The 19,779-nt window shown below is 41.4% G+C and overlaps 1 protein-coding gene across 2 annotated transcripts; it reads left to right on the forward strand.

The window, feature by feature from the left end:
- The first annotated feature begins 9,480 nt into the window (after positions 1–9,480).
- On the forward strand, positions 9,481–16,580 carry SIAE (sialic acid acetylesterase). 2 transcript variants are annotated; one of them, XM_072156627.1, is made up of 10 exons: positions 9,481–9,676; positions 10,516–10,677; positions 11,774–11,949; positions 12,025–12,163; positions 12,746–12,941; positions 13,089–13,201; positions 13,381–13,514; positions 13,589–13,743; positions 14,475–14,670; positions 15,842–16,580. In XM_072156627.1, exons 1-10 carry the CDS (start codon positions 9,622–9,624, stop codon positions 16,070–16,072), a joined length of 1,557 nt encoding a protein of 518 aa, XP_072012728.1. In that variant the 5' UTR covers positions 9,481–9,621; the 3' UTR covers positions 16,073–16,580. The 2 variants fall into 2 exon arrangements, with proteins under 2 accessions (XP_072012728.1, XP_072012729.1); XM_072156628.1 differs by having other exon boundaries at positions 13,092–13,201.
- Positions 16,581–19,779: the final 3,199 nt, after the last annotated feature.

Raw genomic sequence — 19,779 nt, forward strand, 5'->3', positions numbered from 1 at the left:
TATAACCCCAGCTCACCCTCTGCTCAGGTTTTGCACACACAGGTAAGATCAGGTAATGCTGAGTGGTGGCTGCTGAACTGGTTTGTCTGGTGAAACAATAGTGGACAGAGACAAAGGTTTGCTGGCCAGCAGGAGGAGAAAAAGAAGAAAAGTTACAAACACACAGAGAAGACAAACAGTTCACCATTCACCCCTCAACATTCCTCCCTGCTTAAGTGGAAGCTTGCCCTTCCACAAAGTAGTTCTCTTGGACTTGGGTACCAAATCGGGATAAGTGATCGGCATTCTTATGCCGACTCCCTGGTTTGTACTGTACCAAGAACCGGTAAGGCTGTAAGCCCAAGTACCAACGTGTTAGACGAGCATTGTTACCCTTCATTGTATTCAACCAAAATAAAGGATGATGGTCAGAAATTAACACAAATTCTTTACCCAATAGATAATAACGTAGACTTTCTATGGCCCATTTTATGGCTAAACATTCCTTTTCTATTGTAGAATAGTTTAGTTCTCTGGGGAACAGTTTTCTGCTAATATACAGAATTGGATGTTCTTCTCCATCCTGCATTTGGCAGAGAACAGCCCCGATACCCCTTTCTGAGGCATCAACCTGGACTTGAAATGGCAGAGTAAAATTCGGGTTATTTAATACAGGTGCACTACACAATTTCTCTTTTAAAGTATTAAATGCTTTTTCACACTCAGGTGTCCATTCCACAAGGTTCTTTTTTGTTTTCTTTGTAAGATCACTTAAAGGGGCGGCTAAATCAGAAAAATTTGGAATAAATCGGCGGTAATAGCCAGCCAGCCCTAAAAATGACCTCACTTCCTTCTTTGTTTTTGGAGTTGGGGCATCCTTTACAGCTGTGATTTTTGAAATTTCTGGTTTAATTTTCCCACCACCTACAATGTATCCAAGATAAGAGGTTTCTTTCTGAGCTATGGTACATTTTGTTGGATTGATTGTAAGTCCAGCTTTAGCCAAGGCTGAGATGACATTTTCCAGATGCAAAAGATGAGACTTCCAATCAGAACTAAAGACAATGACATCATCAAGGTAAGCGGCACAGTATGAGGAGTGTGGTCTGATTACTGTATCCATTAGCCTTTGGAATGTAGCAGGGGCATTATGGAGGCCAAATGGCATACAGGTAAACTGAAACAAGCCCTGTGGGGTGGCAAAAGCTGTTTTTTCACGGGAATTACCTTCAAGTGGTATCTGCCAATAGCCCTTAGTCAGATCAAATGTAGATATATACTGGGCTTTTCCCAAGCTACTTATTAGGTCATCAATATGGGGCATAGGGTAGCTGTCAAATTTTGAGATCTGATTGAGTTTTCTAAAATCAATACAGAATCTAATGTCCCCATTTTTCTTGGGTACAACAACAATGGGGGAGCACCAAGGACTGCAGGATGGTTCAATGACCCCTAATTTTAGCATGTTTTGAACTTCCATGTCCATCACAGGCTTCAGTTTTTCAGGCACCCTGTAGGGTTTCTGACGTATTGGTTTGGCATCACCAGTGTCAATCACATGTTGGACTAACTTGGTGTGACCTGGTGTAGAGACAAAGGTGTGTTCATGCTTCTGCAACAAATGGTCTAAGTCTTTATTCTGGTCATCAGAAAGTTCACTTCCCCTCTGAATATCAGAGACATGAGAACTAACGGGGGACAGAATAGAATAAGCCTGATCAAGAAGATTTGGATGACATTCTGAAAGAATTGTACAGGCCACATTTGGTCTATCAACCCATTTTTTAAGTAGATTGGCATGGAAGATTTTCTTTTCCTGAACCCTGCCAGGCATAAAAATCTCATAATCTACTGGACCAGTTTGACGCAAGACATCAAAGGGTCCCTGCCACTTTGCTAGCAATTTGTTATCAGATGTTGGCAGTAACAGTAGAACCTTATCCCCGGGTATAAAACATTTATCTTTAGCATTTTTATCATACCATTGTTTCATGTGGGATTGTGCATCTGTAACATTGACCTTCACAAACTCTGCTAACTCGGCAAGTTTGTCCCTCATTGAGATGACATACTCCACTAAGGTTTTTTGGTCTGGGCTAGGGTTTTCCCAGTGTTCTTTGATCACATCCAGTGGTCCCCTTGGTCTTCTACCATAGAGTAACTCAAAGGGAGAAAAACCAGTGGATGCCTGTGGAACCTCTCTATAGGCAAACAAAACATATGGGAGCAACTGATCCCATTGTTTTGGATATTGTTCCACAAACTTGCAAAGCATTCTTTTAAGCGTCTGGTTGAAGCGCTCCACCAAGCCATCTGTTTGTGGATGATAGGGAGCAGTTCTTACTGCCTGGATTCCTAAAAGCTGATGGATTTGCTTCATTAAGTTGGACTGAAAATTTGAACCTTGGTCTGTTAGAATTGTGTGAGGAATACCCATCTGACTGAAAAACTTCATCAGTTCCTCTGCAATTCTTTTTGTGGTGATAGTTCTTAAGGGAATAGCCTCTGGATAGCGGGTCATGTAATCACTTATAACTAAAATATATTGGTTACCTTTTTTACTTTTTTCAAGAGGACCAACTATATCCAGAGCTATTCTTTCAAAGGGAGTATCAACCACAGGTACAGGGATCAGCTTACATTTTTTGTTACCTGGGGAAACAAACTGACATTCAGGACAAGAGTCACAAAAACTGGCAACATCTGCATGTACTTTAGGCCAAAAGAATCGAGTTAGTATCCTTGACAGTGTTTTATTCCTACCCAGGTGTCCAGATAGCGGTATACTATGAGATACTTTCAGAATTGACTCCCTGTATTCAGAGGGAACCACAAGTTGCCATACTTTTTCTTTTGTCTTTGGATGCTCACAAACCCTATACAAGAGGTCATTTTTTAAAGTGTACATAGGAAACTGTTTGGGTTCCCCTTCATTTTTAACCTGAGAAAATGCTGAAGCAAGGGTGCCATCTTGTTTTTGTTTAACGGACATATTTTCCCACTTTAGGGATCCTTTTTCTAAGAGAGAATGCGCAGACCGCCATTTCGCACGAGAAAGGCGCATTTCTCTCCTAGAAAGGTGACCTTTGCCACTACCATGGAAAACATCATCGTGCAATGGAAATATGTCACCCAGAGATTCTGCATCAGACACCTTTTTAACTTGAGACCTTGTGGTCACAGCAGAAGTTACACTGTCACTTTTAATCATGCTACAAAAACCAGGTAGGTCTTGGCCCAAAACCACAGGATATGGCAATTTTGGGACAATTCCCATTTCTAAAGACACTTCTACATCAGCTATTTGTATAGGTATCACAGTTTTAGGGTACATCTTTTTATCACCATGCACACAGGTTAGGAACAAATGACCTGTAGTATTAGCAGAGTCCACCAAGTCTGATCTTATCAGAGACTGCTGGCTCCCAGTATCAATCAGTGCAGTCACAGTCTGGGAGTTAACAGTAACAGGTTGTAAATAGTCTCTCACATGTCCAACACAATTTGCTGCAGACCCTTTAACTTTTTTGCTAGCTATATTGGTACAGTCTTTAGCATAATGTCCAGCTTTACCACAGGCAAAGCAAGTAAGGTCTTTATGCTGACCTTTAGATTTTACAGTCTCATGTTTTGGCTTATCAGTGATAGTATTGAAAGAAGGTCTTACCACACTTGGCTTCTGGACCAGTACTTTCCTTGCAAGCAGATAATTTTCAGCGAGTGTCACAGCTTGCTCACCACTATCAGGCTGATGTTCCTTTACCCATATTCGCATTGGTGTAGGAAGAACCTCCAGAAACTGTTCAAGGATGATGGTCTCCAACACCTGCTGGACAGTCTTGCCCTCTGGGGGAATCCACTTGGAACATAGTTCACTCAGCTGGGTGTAGGCCTCTCTAGGTCCATCTTTATCTTGGTAACTGTAGGTCCGGAATTTTTGGCGAAAGGTTTCTGTATGTATGTTGTATCGTCTTAAAATTGCAGTTTTGACTTTTTTATAATTTTCAGCGTCATCAGTCCTCATCTGGCTATATGCCTGCTGTGCTTTGCTGGTGAGGAATGGCACTAAATGAAGGACCCATTGATCTTCAGGCCACTTGTTTGCTTGAGCCACTCTTTCAAATACTTTTAGATATGACTCTATATCATCAGTCTCTGTTAGCTTGGTCAGCTTTAATTTTGTGGCAGGAGAAAGATTTTGCTGCATGGCTTGTAGTGCCTGGATAAACTGTTCATCTCTCCTTGCTCTTTCCACCTCTTGTTGCTTGATGTCAATTCTGCGTTGCTCCTCCTCCTTGTCTCGCCTCCATTGCTCTTTTTCACGGTAGAATTTTTCCTCCTCTTTTCTACGTTGATCACTTAACTCTTGGCGCTGGACCAACCATACAAGGAGTTCCTCCATGCTTTTTGGAGCAGTTGCACTCACTGGTGGATCAGTACCAGCTGCAGCGCCCTCCTCTGGAATCACAGGTTTGCATACCTCTGGCTGGGTGCTCTCCATCTCCAATACAGGAACTGCTTTTGCCTTTTGGCGAGATCCTTCTACCAGTTTGGGACGTGCAGATGCTTTAGCGCGCTGCGGTGGTCTAGCAGACTGCGTCGTTATAAACCTCCTGGTACGTCCTGCCATCAGCTGAGTAGTAAACTGTACTTAGTCCAGTACAAACAGCCATCCCACCGCTGCCACCATATGTTGAGATGTGGGGTCTTCTGGCCGTTAAAAAAAAATAAATCTTTACTCAGGCTTCAGGTCCAAAGAAAAGGCTTGCATTTATTTGCACAAAAATAAAATGTACAGAACAAAAATGCTGATAATTCAGGGGATAGATTGCAGCTACCTTGGAACAAGCAGCTCCCCTGTGGTCAGATCAGACACTCTGACCTAGAGACAATCCATGTACACACAGGTGTCATTAAATACCCAACTATTTCCCTTGAGTTTTAAAGGGATACACCCCTGGGTTGCACCTTTAACAACAAACATCACACAAAGATATATTTCTTACTTAATATACATAATGCCACAATACAATATAATACACAATATAAAAATAAAAGGGGAGTTTACAATATACACAAAGTAACCAAAGTTAGAAATGCAAACATAAACCACATGGCTTCAGCTCAGCATCACCTGGCAGTAATCAGATGCAGCTATATAACCCCAGCTCACCCTCTGCTCAGGTTTTGCACACACAGGTAAGATCAGGTAATGCTGAGTGGTGGCTGCTGAACTGGTTTGTCTGGTGAAACAATAGTGGACAGAGACAAAGGTTTGCTGGCCAGCAGGAGGAGAAAAAGAAGAAAAGTTACAAACACACAGAGAAGACAAACAGTTCACCATTCACCCCTCAACACCCAGGTAGCCCAAAACGTGAAACATCTTGGTCTACCTGAGACTGCAGGAAGAGAAGGTGAGGACAGGGTCAGATTATCATTGGAGCCATTGAAGCTCCTGCTCTTGGCCCCACAATTTTTCATTTTCAGGGAAGCTCCAATAGCAATCTGAATTTCCCAACCTTCTGTCAACGATATTGGTGTCCTCTTGACCGCTGAAAGTTGTGGTATAGCACGGAGCAAGAAGATTTTAATGCAATAATTGCTGTGTTGGCACTTTGCAATAAATAAGCCGGTCTGGTTTGCATTTGGGGCACTCGGTCTCTAAAAGGTTCGCCATCACTGCTATAGGGTTTAAACCTGCGACAGAGAAGGAAGTAATAAGTTACTGCCTAAATTGTTACATGGATACAAAAAATATGTGAGTTTTGGTTGTACTTGGTGTCTAAAAGGTTTGCCATCACTGATATAGGATAATCTACAATTAGGCCTACATGCCCGCTGTATGTTAATAGCCCAGCACATGCCCCTGGTATATATGTAGCCCAGGCCAGCACATTCCTCCAGTATATATGTACCGCAGCAGAATTAAAAAATAAAAATATGTATACTCACCTATCCGCACTCCCTGCAGGCTGCTTGTTGCTCCTGTGCTTCTTCTACTCCAGGACGCCAACAGCTTGATAATACCGCTTGGGTCACACAGAGGGAGCTGGCAATGATAACATGGCGCTGCCTGTGTCCAGTAATTAGCGGTATACGCATCTAAAAGATGCACATTACGCTAATTACTACTGGGGGCGGGATGGCGCCCCTTTGGTTTTGAGAATGGGATGGCACACTAGGTGATGGACTACACTCCCCTACTACTCGTCCCAGCAAATATTATTCAACTACATATGCAGATGGTATTCAAATTATTTTACCTGGTATTTTACCAGTGCATCAGGAATACATTAGATATTACTAATGTAACAAGTGGTCACCCAATATTCATCATGTCACTATATTCTGTGTTAATTACACCAAAAGTTGAAATAACATTTCTGTGAGGAGAGGGAGGAAACTGATGTTAATGTGTTACTTTGTTAAAGGAAACCTACCATTTAGAATGGCAGGGGTAAGCTGTAAGTACCGAGCACCAGCTCAGGGTGAGCTGGTGCCGGTACTTACTTTCGTTAGTGTTATAAACCGCGGTATCGCGGTTTTAACACTTTTTAAACTTTAGAGCAGAAGGGGCGACCGTGCGCGCGCAACATCTCCGCTATTTCCTATGGAGGCGCGCGCACGATCGTGCGTACGCAGCGCCGAAGCGTCTTCTGCTCTAAAGTTTAAAAAGTGTTAAAACCGCGATACCGCGGTTTATAACACTAACAAAAGTAAGTACCGGCACCAGCTCACCCTGAGCTGGTGCTCGGTACTTACAGCTTACCCCTGCCATTCTAAGTGGTAGGTTTCCTTTAAAGGGGTTGTCCACTTTCAGTAAATAAATCATTTTATTTGTGTAATGAAAAGTTATGCAATTTGTCAATATATTTTCTGCATCAATTCCTCATGGTTTTCTATATCTCTGCTTGCTTTGCTTCTAAAAAAAAGCGTCCCTATTTACTTCAAGTCGATAGAATCTGTCCATAGTGAAGTGATGGACGTGCAGATGCACGAGCCGTCATTATCACTGAGAGTAATGGGAGTTGTGTGACAATAACGTCTCGTGCACCTGTCTGTACATCACATCACCATGGACAGATTCTGTCCACTGGAAGTAAACTGAGAAGCTTTAAAAGCAAAGCAAGCAGAGATCTGGAAAACGCAGAGGAATTGATACAGAAAGTATATTGGAAAATTGTTAACCTTTACTTAGACAAACAATATCAATGATTTGCTGAAAGTGGACAACCCCTTTAAGTTTTTCAAGCAGTAGTCAGTAGTATATATCTCTAAACAGAACAGTATTGGCAGGAGGTAATTTGAATGGGTACGGTAAGTTTTAGCGAAACAGCACCTTCCTTGACACCATGTTAGTGTAATGAAAGAGCTCAGACACAAATAACGCTTCAGTCTAATGAAACATTTTTTTATTAGATATAAAACAGTTTCTTCCAGGATAGGATGACATTGTGAGCCAATTGTAATCAAGGTCAGATCCTCGACTCACATACAGACCAACCATTGTTTTGTGCTAACATATTCATCAGCATAGTACAGAGATTTTGGATCAATCACATTCCTCATTGTCCCAGTAAGGTTTCACAATTTAAAGTTTCATTTATCTTACTGCATTGCTATGTTTTCAGTGTAGAGGAGGAAGCCTAAGTACTTTTCTGGGAGGAAGCCCACACAAGATCCTAGCACTGAAAGGCAATAGGGCTGAGCACTAGTCACAATGTAGTAGGAATTACAATTACATTGTCATTTAACATTTCTGTATATAATTACCCCACTCTTTGCAGTTACTGTCAGCATGCTCAGTGTGATAATAAACTTTTTCAATAGGAGGAGTTGTCTACTAAAAAGGGGGTGTGGACATGTGGGAAATATTTTGTGTATCAAAAAAATAAGCTAAAAGCAGGTCTAAAAGTAGAACTCGACAGTCTTAAAGGGAACCTGTCACTGCTGTTTGAAAAAATTAAGTTGCGGGCAGGTTCCCATAGAGCACTTATAGCATAAGGGCAAGCTTTATTCGGTTAATAAAATCGCTGCTCCGAAAAGGGAAAAATTAACATTTATTCTGTGCCTGGTGGGTGGATACATGCGAGTCCCGCGGCTTGCTCACACCTCCTTGCCCTACGTCATCTGGCTGTCGGCTGAATTATAACATAAATGCCTACGGCGCATGTGCGGAAGCAGGAAGCTAAGCAGTAAAGCCACGCATGCGCCACAGGCATTTGTGTTATAAGACTAAAAAAGTTCTGTCTGGGGTTACAATGATAAAATATACAGTTCCGACTTACATACAAATTCAACTTAAGAACAAACCTACAGACCCTATCTTGTATGTAACCCGGGGGCTGCCTGTATGAGCATTTCCAGGATGAAGGTCTTTCTGAGTATAAAATTTAGTGAGTAGTTTGGGTGGCCATGGGCCCCCTGGAAGGCTTGGGCCCCAGGCTACCACCTAAACCGCCTATATTATAATCTACTATTAGAATGCATGGGGTATTTCATTGCTGGGGGAGGCTGCATGCAGCATTTTATTACTGAGGGAGGCTGCTGGTCATTTCAGTACTCGGTGAGGCTGAGACCAATAAATTTCCCATCCTAGGCTTATACTGGTCAATACGTTCCAGTTATTTGTGGTAAAATTAGAGAGTTTATACAGAGGATGGCTTATACTCGAGTATATACAGTAATTGGACAAAGTCAAGTACAGATGCAATAAATACCAATAGGATAACCCAATTCTACCATGAAAAATACCTATACAAACTAAGGCCTCATTCAGATGGCCATCTGATAGAGGGTCATGGCGGTACAGCAGTGGTACGGTGCAACATATTTGTGGCACTTATCTGCGCCATACACGGGAAAAGATAGAGCATGCTCTATCTGTCCCCGTGTCTGTGGCCGTGCACCGCTGTTTTCTATGGAGGGGGGAGGGGTCACCTCCTCCTCCCCAGTGCTGTGTTAATGTACTCTACTAATAATAATACCAATGTAAGTATACAGGATCAAAAAGTAAACAAAATCACATGGCTAATTCCATAAAAATACTTCAATCTTTATTTATAAATACCAAGGCAATCAATAAACAGTAAAACATATAAATCTAAAAACAACAAGAACAAAACGTGTGGTGGTGGTCAATTCATCAGATATATACAAGCATATTATAAGTACAAAGTGCAAAGACTCAACGGTACACAATATAATACAAATACTTCAGTAACTTTACCCACCCGGGCGTTGCATGATAAAGTACCAAAGTTCATTAATTAAAGACCAACCACAGAACCTTGAAGTAGGTTTCCCCGTCACTTCCTCCCAATCACAATATTGCTGTGGGTCTCAGCCTTTCCTAGTTACTCCACTACATACTATCTACTGTACATTGTGTTCAGCTACATAGCACATGGAGAGGAGTCCTGTGTAAGTGTCCCTTTAATTGCATAAATGTTCCTATTGTATGCAGATGAGGGGGAGGACACGGATGTGCAGCAGTTCTAGTAATGAAGAAACAGTTATTAGGACTGAGATGAGCCTTACCATAAGGTGTCCTCTAGGACTGTGTCTTCCCCATGCTGGGGCCCCACCTCCTGTCTCTGTGTATAAGGCTGGACTTCCTGGTGAAGCTTGAGAATTGGTAACATGATACAACTACTGCTACAAATTCTGCTCCTGCCTCTGCTGTTTACAAGAACAGGTACTGACCCATCTCCTATGTGAATAATTGTAGCCGGATTACAGCAGGTCATGTGTGGCTGTGTCAGACACAGCAGTTATCAATACATAGTTTATGTCATGCACACAGCTACCTTCCCAGGAGAGGAGTTGTAGTATGACAATAGCTAAAATGCTGCAGTTTGCAAGAAACTGGTTTTTGTTTTCTCACTAGACTCGGATAGAAAATCACAGATTGTAAGCTCTTCTGTACCAAATGGAAAATTTGATCAGTTACGTAATGGTTAAAATGTTGTTGGGAAAGTCACAATATTGGCTTCCTCTTATTGACTTTGCTTTAAGCCTCAGACTAACCCTTTCTGTCGCTGCCATGTTTACTTGGGGGAAATCCTATTTATTCCTCTCATGATAAGTTTGTACAGAGATGTAGAAGGGCTAATATAAAGATCATGCTGTAAGGGAAAAGGTCTTAAATGCATATTCATTATAAAGGCTGCCAGTGACCCTAAACTTAAACTAATACTGTAGAAGAATACATAAAGTATTACTCAAAATGAAGACACTCTGAAATACTTCCGCCTATGGAATTGCAGTTGGAAAACAAGTGTGAAAAACCAGTTTGCTAGAATGAACAATAATTATTCTGTTCCAGTTCCATTGCTGGTAGAAGCCAGACCAGGGTGCCCTCTGCTGACAGCTAGTGTCATAGTCAGACGAGAGAAATCAGGTCACTAATGTTCTTCATTTATTTGCTATAATCCCAGTTCTCCTTCAAATTAATGGAAAAAAAGAAATAAAACCATCAATTATTGGACTGATGGAATGTCATAACAACACTGATACAGTTTTGTTTTTTTCCAGATGCAACATTCAGATTCGCATCCTATTATGGAGACCACATGGTTCTGCAGCAAAAGCCATCGCAGGCGGTTGTTTGGGGGTTCGGAGAAGTGGGGGCTATGGTGACTGTGACACTTCTGCGAGGAATGGACACCATCTCAAAGACAGCAGTGATTGTAAAAGGTATAATATGAGAGCGCTGTGGTATATGGCACCGTTTCAATTTTAGGTATGAAAAGGGTTGGAAGGGTGGTGGAGGCCCCTGAATGCAACGTGGTGGGGGCCACCCCACAAATATTTTTCAATAAACTAAATGTTGCCAGTAATAAACATATACAGCCCCCATAAATGCACATATACAACCCACAGTAAAATAACAAAATAATAAAACTTTACTTACCTTCTCCCGGCGCAACCTCCTCCACATCGATCAGTCAGATGTCTGGCACAAACTGCGCCAGGACACTAACATCCTGTTCTCTCCTCTCTCTATTGCAGATCAGGAAGCATATTGTTCCCTCGCTTTGCCATAGAAACCAGTATTTGGGGGAATCCGTGTCAGCCTCCAGCTATGGCCCAGTTTCAATTCCTTGCACATAAATTGGCCATGAGACCTCCCCAATCGCTCACTCTATAATTCACCACTGGTTGGAGGGGGTCCTTTCAAGAGGAAAGTGGGGGAGACCCCTGGGCGAGTGCCCCGCGAGCCCTCCCAGACATATGACAAGTGCTAAAAATTTTCTGTAAAACTCTAATAGACTTTGGCTAACGTTGGCATCACAGAACAAGTTTCTGTTCCTTCTTTCCATTTAGGTGAAGGAAAACAGAAGCAAATTACTGATACTAAATGAAAGACTTCCAATAAGAATAGACTAGCAAGCATGGAAGGCTACTCTTATTTATATTGATGAAATAGTGCAAACTATGCAAATTAAAACTGTGGTGTGAACAGGACAGTGTAACAAGGGTACACTCATACTGCTTTTGTCACACTGAATTGCAGTCTCTAAAATCGGGCTGTTTTCAGTGGGTGTTACAGCATTGGGTCTTTAGATCTACAAGATCTAAACCTCTCCCTCAGGATTCAGATCATAATGGCCGCATTTTGAAAAACATGGCATTTTACTTCTTAAAATAGTGCAGCAATGATGCACAAGTGGTGTGTGGTATTGCATCTCCTCCCCATCCAATAAAGCTTAATTGTGATACAACACAAGTCCTATACACAAGTATGCTAATGTTTACTGAATATTCTGCCTGTCATTTTGGCCACCATAAGGTGATGTTGGTGTCTGGAAGGTGCTGCTGGACCCAATGGATTATGGAGGACCTTATCACTTGATTGCCCATCAGACCTTCAAGCAAGAAATTACAAGTATCCACCTGGATGACGTTCTGTTTGGTGATGTCTGGCTTTGTGGGGGACAAAGTAATATGGAGATGACCGTCTCCCAGGTATATGGCAAGTATTGATTATAAGCTCTTTAGTTATCCTTTGTCATACCTTTAATGTCATGTTCTATTTTTCAGATTTTCAATGCCAGTAAGGAGCTAGAACTTGCTTCACAATATCCATATGTCCGTCTGTTCACTGCGTCACTGGTGACATCCGATATAGAACTGCTGGACCTTGCCAAGGTGGATCTAGAATGGTCTATCCCAACACGCAGTAAGCATCTTCAAATTCAACTAAAAATGCCTTGTAGACAGGGGAACCAAATTCTGTGAATTATAATAAGCAGAAACTAAAAACATTAAGACCTAAAATCTAATCTCATGATATCTCACTGCTGGTTTGAGAAATCATTTTCCTTGTGTAATAGTTTGTTACATATAACTAGTACTTATTAGCTATATACAATTGTAGCATAAGTTGTCATACAAGTTATTGATATATATTGGGCTGTATCCTGGATGAACACAGCAAAGATGGATTGTATTCAGGGCATGCACACTAGATTTATGATGCCAAACCTGCCTCTCAGTGGGGCACATTTAGTGCGTAGAAAAGGACAAAAGTGCATCTTTTTGGTTAGTATAAATCGTGCATCTTTCTCGATCTCTCCCCGTTTCCTGCACATTCCACCGTGCCGAGTGTATGCACATTGGCTTGTGAGAGATATCTGAGGGCTATCTGTTGTCTAACATGTATATGAAGAGTATAACTAACCTTAGCAATGTAGTAAAACATAAATAATGTACACAAAACATGACCATTTTTTGCTGTAATCATGTATTTTTTGGGGGGCAGAAAACCTTGGAAATGGGGATTTCACATATTTTTCTGCGGTCTGCTGGATCTTTGGACGACATTTGGCACAAAAGTTGAAGTATCCAATAGGACTAGTGGAATCAGTGTGGGGAGGAACGCCGGTGGAAGCTTGGTCTTCAAAAACAGCTCTGTCCAATTGTGGGCTTTCTGAGTCTTCCAAAGAAAAAATCCAGAGGTGAGAGATATTTAGGTCAGACAGGAGGGATTATGTCACTTAACAAGTTACAAGTCATCAGCTACTGTGATTGTTTTCCAACCTTTCCCTTAAGAAAAAATTCCCATTTGTTGCCTTGCTAAACACTTGTTATCTATGTTTTTACAGCAGATTTGAGGTTACAGATACAGCCACTGGTCCGTGTCAATACACGGTGCTGTGGAATGCCATGATACACCCCCTCCTGAATATGACCATAAAGGGAGCCATATGGTATCAAGGTACAAAAAAGAGACTGTACAACTTACTATCTTCATCTCAAATACACGGTACCCTAACCTACCTGCCACATTTATTACACATTACACATTTTTTTACTCTGATGGGATATCTGATGGATACATTAAAACTCTGCTTTATCTGATTTTACATAATGACTTATGTGTCCTCTTGTATTTAGGGGAGGCAAATACTGGCTTGAACACTCACCTCTATAATTGTACATTCCCGACTCTCATCCAAGACTGGAGACGCTCTTTCCATGAAGGGTCGCTCGGGCAAACAGACCCCAACTTTCCCTTTGGCTTTGTGCAGGTATTTCAAAGGGCAGAGATTGTAGGGGGTGGGATGAAATGGTAAGGAACCTTACATTCTGGTTATTTTCCCAGCTCAGCACCTTCATGAAAACCCAACCACATGACAACTACCCAGAAATTAGATGGCATCAAACAGCTGACTATGGCTACGCTCCAAACCCTAAGATGCCCAATACATTCATGGCTGTAGCTATGGACCTGGGGGATGACGACTCCCCTTATGGATGGTAAAATAGTTTTAGTGTGTTATTATTTTGTACACCAAATGTTTCTGTCAGTTGCTCTGACAACCAGGACTGGCGTTAGGGGGCGGCAAACTGGGCATCTACCCAGGGCCCCCAGTCCAAATTGGGCCCCTTGCGTGTGGACTTTTGTGGGCAGAGGATATATTGCTCTTTTAATAACCCTTGGTTGAATGCCCGGGTGAAGATGCTTATCATCTATCTCCTGTCTATATCTGTCTCTATCATCTATTTATCCAGTTATCTATTTCCTATAATTTGTCTATTTCCTATCTATCTATCTGCCTTTGTCTATCTATTTATCTATATTTCTTATATCTACCTATGTATATATCTCCTATCTATTTATCCGTCAATCAATCTTCTCTCTCCCTTTACTGTATCTATGTAACTATCATATTTATCTATTTTCTATCATCTATTTATCTATCTATCTATATATAATCAACTTTGTTGGTAAACTACATACCAACATTTGTTGGTAAAGTGTTATCATTTTGCAGGGCGAAAGGAGCCTCTTACTGAATGTTACTGCTCATAAAATAGTTTTTATTTGGGGACCCTGCCCTGTAAACCCTCATTTTCTTGTATTATTGTCAATGTACCCTAAAAAACAGTGTATTATTATTCTGTTCTCCAAATGTGTCATTTTACTGTACTCCATGTTAGTTTCTATAGTTATCTGATTTGTTAATATGTTGGGTTTCCCCTCTTAGTGTTCACCCACGGGATAAGCACACAGTGGCATACAGACTGTATCTGGGGGCACAAGCCATTGCTTACGGTGATCAAAGTGTCCCTTTCCAGGGTCCATTTCCAGAAACTATTGACGTCTACTACAACTACTCATACATGAACATAACCTACAACGAAGAGCTACTTATCAACCATACCTGTGGCCAGATATTTGAGGTGACTTTTTTTGGTAGTGCAAAAAAACTGAACCACAAAACTCTCAGGCCATCACTTCTATGGCCATAGTGAGTTATTAATTATGGAAAATCAAAATCCTATCAGCAGGAGTGGATTATGTCAAAGGTCCTTGGCTGTAGAACATTGTGGGTCCCCCAGCAGCCTAGTTTCAAGGGTGTTCCCAATGATGAGATGATATATGCAGGCATACGCTTAGAATAGTTCTGGTTTGGTGCTGCTGTCAAACCTTTCATAAGGTCCTCAAAGGGTTCTTATATCCCCTGTTTCCCCTAAAATAAGACATCCCCCGAAAATAAGACCTAGTACAATTTTGTTCAGGCTTAGAAATATAAGGCTTCCCCTGAAAATAAGACCTAGTGGTAGTCATTGCAGCAGCGCCCCCCCCCCCCCCCCCAAGCCATCCATTAGTATTAATAAATCTTTTAGATGCTGCAGAAGGTTGTGACATGGGGAAGAACTCATGGAAGTAAATCCCTGGCTGTTGTGCTGGAAATGTGATACCAGCAGCCACCAGGATAAGAAGGGTCATTAATGGAAGGTGCTTTTACTAAACATGAGAGATTGAGGCCAATGATTCTAATAGAAATGGAGTCACAAGAAATACAGCAGGAAATTCAGAGTTTGAGGAGTTATAAGGATGTTAGAGAAGTTGTTTTTTTTGTTCAACGATAAATGTAAATTCTTGTGCATGGAAAAATAAGACCTCCCCTGAAAATAAGACCTAGTGCCTCTTCAGGAGCAAAAATTAATATAAGACACTGTCTTTTTTTCGGGGAAACAGGGTACATTCAGCAGGAGTCTAAATTGAGGGGTGCCAAGTGCAGGCAAACTGCTAGCCCAAGAGCATTAGGGCTAGCATTACAAATAGTGCCCTTACTGTTCAGAGAATGTTACTGGTTTTGCATTGGGGCCCAGCAAGTCGTAGTCACTACTCTGTAGTGCATTAACAAACTTTGCATGGATATGGGCCCACAGGATTATGGGGCTCCAAAAATGCCCATAATATAACATACTCTAATCTTCTACTGGCTACCATTGGGATTCTCCAACCACCCATTGTATATAGGAATGAACACTGATTCATTTTGCAGTTATGTTATGTGCCCTCCCACACAGTTATTATAATGAACTTATCAATTTTTCTTGACAGGTATTTTGCAGTGTTGGAATCAACATAAATGGAGAATCACACTATGCCTGGGTCCCGGCCCCAGCAAAGTCACCATCCTCTAAAGTAGTCACAGTCTTATTTAAAGGATGCAGTCACATCTCTGCAGTCCGGTATGCCTGGTATGATTGGCCCTGTGAATACAAAAAGTGTCCAATATATGGTATCCATAGCAGGCTACCAGCACCACTCTTTATTAAGTACTTTAAGTGATCTTTTTTTTTTTTTTTTTTACTTTTTTGAGGATCTCAGGGTATCAATTTTTCAAATTTCTTAAATTGCTGTTTTGCCTTTGCCTAGCGGCTTATTCGCACAAATACATTTTAAATATGTTTTTAGTATGGAACATACTACCCACTGCCCCATGTACCCATTGAGATGTGATGCTGGGGGTTCTTCTCCCTGTACTGCGTTTGGTCTTGTCCTAGGAATACATCCTTAATTTAGATGTGTAATGCAAAAAAAAAGCTTGATCAGACAATTTATTAAACATATTTTTGATTGTTTATCAAAGAATTGAATAAATGAAACACTGCATAAGAGAGGTGAAGCATGAGGTTCAACCAGATGTTAGCATTGTTTTTTGTTTTTTTTTAATAGCGTCTTATTTTGTCTTTTTAGAATATATGCACTAATGCCGCTACATGCTGTATGTGGTTTAATTTGTTTGTTTCTTTTAACTGAACTGAAAGTATTAAAAATGATTGCGAGAATCTACATATTTATGAAATCCGGGTATTAAAATTATTTTCAAGATGTGCCATTGTTACTTGATTATAAACAAAATACACTAAATGCCAACTCCAATATTTTCCATTTTTTATAAAAAAATCATTTTGCTGACATTTATATCTTATGTGCTTAGGTTATGTTTCCTCAGGATAAAATTGCAATGGATTATTTGCCCCAGACTTTCTAATATCTTATCTGTTGTAACGGTTGGTAAACATTTTCACAGCTGCTTACACTTACAGCATTGAAGAAAAACTCTTCCAGAGTAGCCAAACGAATTATAGCGCTTTACACACTGCATTGGTGTCTATGGCAAAGCAAGGAAGTAACACACTCCCTGCTCTGCCACAGAGTGCACAGGACATCAGCATCCTGGCTCTGACAGTGCAGTGGTGTTGCACACTGCAACGTCTTCATCAAATAAGTGATCAAAGAGGTGGAGGACGTGCCGGTTGAGCGAGGGAAGGTATGTACAGTTTTTTTTTTGTATTATTTCTGCACTGAAGACCTACTTAATAAATAAGCCTGGGGAGCTGGAGATGTTATATTACTGGGGGGGGGGGGCCTGTAAATGGTGTATTCCTGGGGAGTGGAGAAGGTGTATTACTGGGGAGCTGTAAATGGTATATTACTAGGGGGCTGGAGATGCTATATCACTGGGGAGCTGGAGATGGTATATTACTGGAGGGGTGGCTGGAGATGGTATATTACTGAGGGGTTGGAGATGGTATATTACTGAGGAGCTGGGGATAGTGTATTAGTGGGAGTCTGGAGATGGTACATTACTGGGAAACTGCAGATGGTATATTACTGGGGGGCTTGAGATGGTATATTACTGGGGGGGGCTGGAGATGGTATATTACTGGGGGTTGAAAAGATATATTACTGGGGGGCTGGAGAAGGTATTTTAGTGGGGAGATGAAGATGGTATATTACTGGGAAGCTGGGAATGGTATATTACAGGGGGCTGGAGATGATATATTACTGGGGAGCTGGAGATTGTAAATTACGCGGGGGGCTGAAGGAGCTGGGGATGTAATCATTTTTAAAACACTGCTTCATTTTGGACTCCTTTTTGTTAAATAATAAGACAGTGTAATTCATTATGTTAATTTGAGATTGTAACTACCAAGTTTTATGTTAAACTATCACTATAACCACTTAGAGAGCTGCAAATTTTTACTCATGTATACAGGAAGTCCCTTGTGTAAGAATTTATTCACTCCTCATACAATACAAGTATTGTATTGTATTGTATGGGGGGGCTGAATAAATGATAACACAAGGCGCACTGAGGTGCTGTGGCGACATAGCCAAAGCACCCCAGACTGGTTAGCAGAATTTTGCTAATATCTTTTTCCGACCTTATGATACTATTGTCTGGATCAACAAGATGGGGTGAAAATATATGTTTTATTTAAATGTGGAAAAAAGGTTTTGTCCCATTTTACATGATCTATGTATTGGGAGGTATGCAATCGTCCCAAAAAGCAAATTACCTTCTGTAACTGAAAGTCCCAAACTTTACTTACCTCTGCAATACTGCACTGGTTCATACAGTATATCTGCATTGCCAGCTCTGCCAAACTTCCAAGTGAATTGGAAAAAAAAAAGTTCTCCCCTACTACCACACAACCTTCAAACAATGGGGTGTGACAGTGGTCTGCAGTCCCTCTGTGGCACCTACCATGGCTCCAACCCTCCTCCACATCAGCCTCCACCCCTCAGGTGACATTTCTACATAATGGAGCACATTTACTTACCTGTCCGAGGAGTTCACCCAAAGTCCATTGTTCCGATGGTAATGCACTGTGCACCCGATATCCTGCATGTGTCGCTTCCCCGCTCAGGTCCACTGGAGTTCACCTTCTTCTTCCTGGTGCATTTAAGTGCTTGATCTTGCATTACAACACATGAAAGCCAGCGCAGCCGTGCCACAATCCGATCATGTGTGACACAATCCCGTTAAATTCCTGTCCCAGCGGCGCAAATCCCTAAAACGTAGGAAAACCCAACGAAAGTGCGGCCGCGGGACCTTAGTAAATAAGCCCCAACGTCTTGACAATCTGGCGAGGATTTCTTCGCTGGCAGGTATTCACATGCCCCCACAGTCCTCTCACACCATTCTTCCGCAACCCAGAATTTCTACCTGCCTGGGCCACAGACACATTCGTATGATAAAGACAATGTGATGACCTGAGAATGTATGGCATCCTTGTAGGATTGCCCCCATCTTTCAATGACTTGACAGGCATCTTGGTTAGAATTCCCACATTTGATTTCTTTCCTTAGAGCCACTGGGGGCAGAAATATTTTTTAAATCTTCTCTTAACACATTTGAAGGCTTCTTCTGGTACACCAACACTCCCCCACATGGAACATAGTATCTCCTAAATTTTCTCTCTTCTGATCCATTAGCCTCACACCTAAAACTTGCTATTTGTTACAAGTTGGGAACAAGATGAATCTACCCAATCTCAACAGAGGACTGACAGAAGACCGGGCTGTATAGCCATAAACTTTTCTCTGCTTGTGTCGACCAGGAGCGGAACTATAAGATATTCTCAAGATGGTATAGTGTTCCATCACTTCTTCACTCCATCTCTCCACCATTCCAGACACATGCACATTGTGAGATCACATGTGGTGACATGTGGAATATTTGCTGAGGATGTGATAAGATTTGTCCCTTTTGGGATCAGGGCTTCTCAGCTTTTCTTAGGTTGCCTTGTCGACGGCTCTCTTGAAATGCCATTGTTATCCATACCTTCAGGCTTAATCGGGACTCGGGAAACGTTACCTGCTGTGGTTCTGGCACATAACATACTTTAACAATAGATACAAATAATTCAGCAGCACTCCATGTAGTGAATGAAAAAATGATGGGTGTTTTTGTAATGATGGGTGCTGTGCCTATCTCTTGAAACAGCGGGAAAACTGGTCTTCATAGTGTGACTGGATGAGCAGGGGAAATTGAAATGTCTGGTTTGCATTTCAGCTGTATTGAAAATTGTACTGAATATTTTGTAGTGGTAAGTGATCATATTCTTTATTCATTTAGATTCTTCCAAATATTTGTGTTGATTTTCTATTTATACTTGAGAACACCAAACCTCTCACTGGACGGGCTATTTAAGAGCCGTGTGGGGTTGGCTGCCTGCACTGTGCCTGCACTACATCTGGGAGCA

The sequence above is a fragment of the Engystomops pustulosus genome, chromosome 6 (genome assembly GCF_040894005.1).
Source record: "Engystomops pustulosus chromosome 6, aEngPut4.maternal, whole genome shotgun sequence".
NCBI lineage: Eukaryota > Metazoa > Chordata > Amphibia > Anura > Leptodactylidae > Engystomops > Engystomops pustulosus.

Bases quoted from the DNA above. Each gene is read 5' to 3' on its own strand.
- SIAE (XM_072156627.1), top strand. From the start codon at position 9,622: ATGATACAACTACTGCTACAAATTCTGCTCCTGCCTCTGCTGTTTACA. The intron at 12,942-13,088 runs GTGAGAGATATT...ATGTTTTTACAG, and splicing joins TCCAAAGAAAAAATCCAGAG to CAGATTTGAGGTTACAGATA. The intron at 13,515-13,588 runs GTATTTCAAAGG...TTATTTTCCCAG, and splicing joins TTCCCTTTGGCTTTGTGCAG to CTCAGCACCTTCATGAAAAC.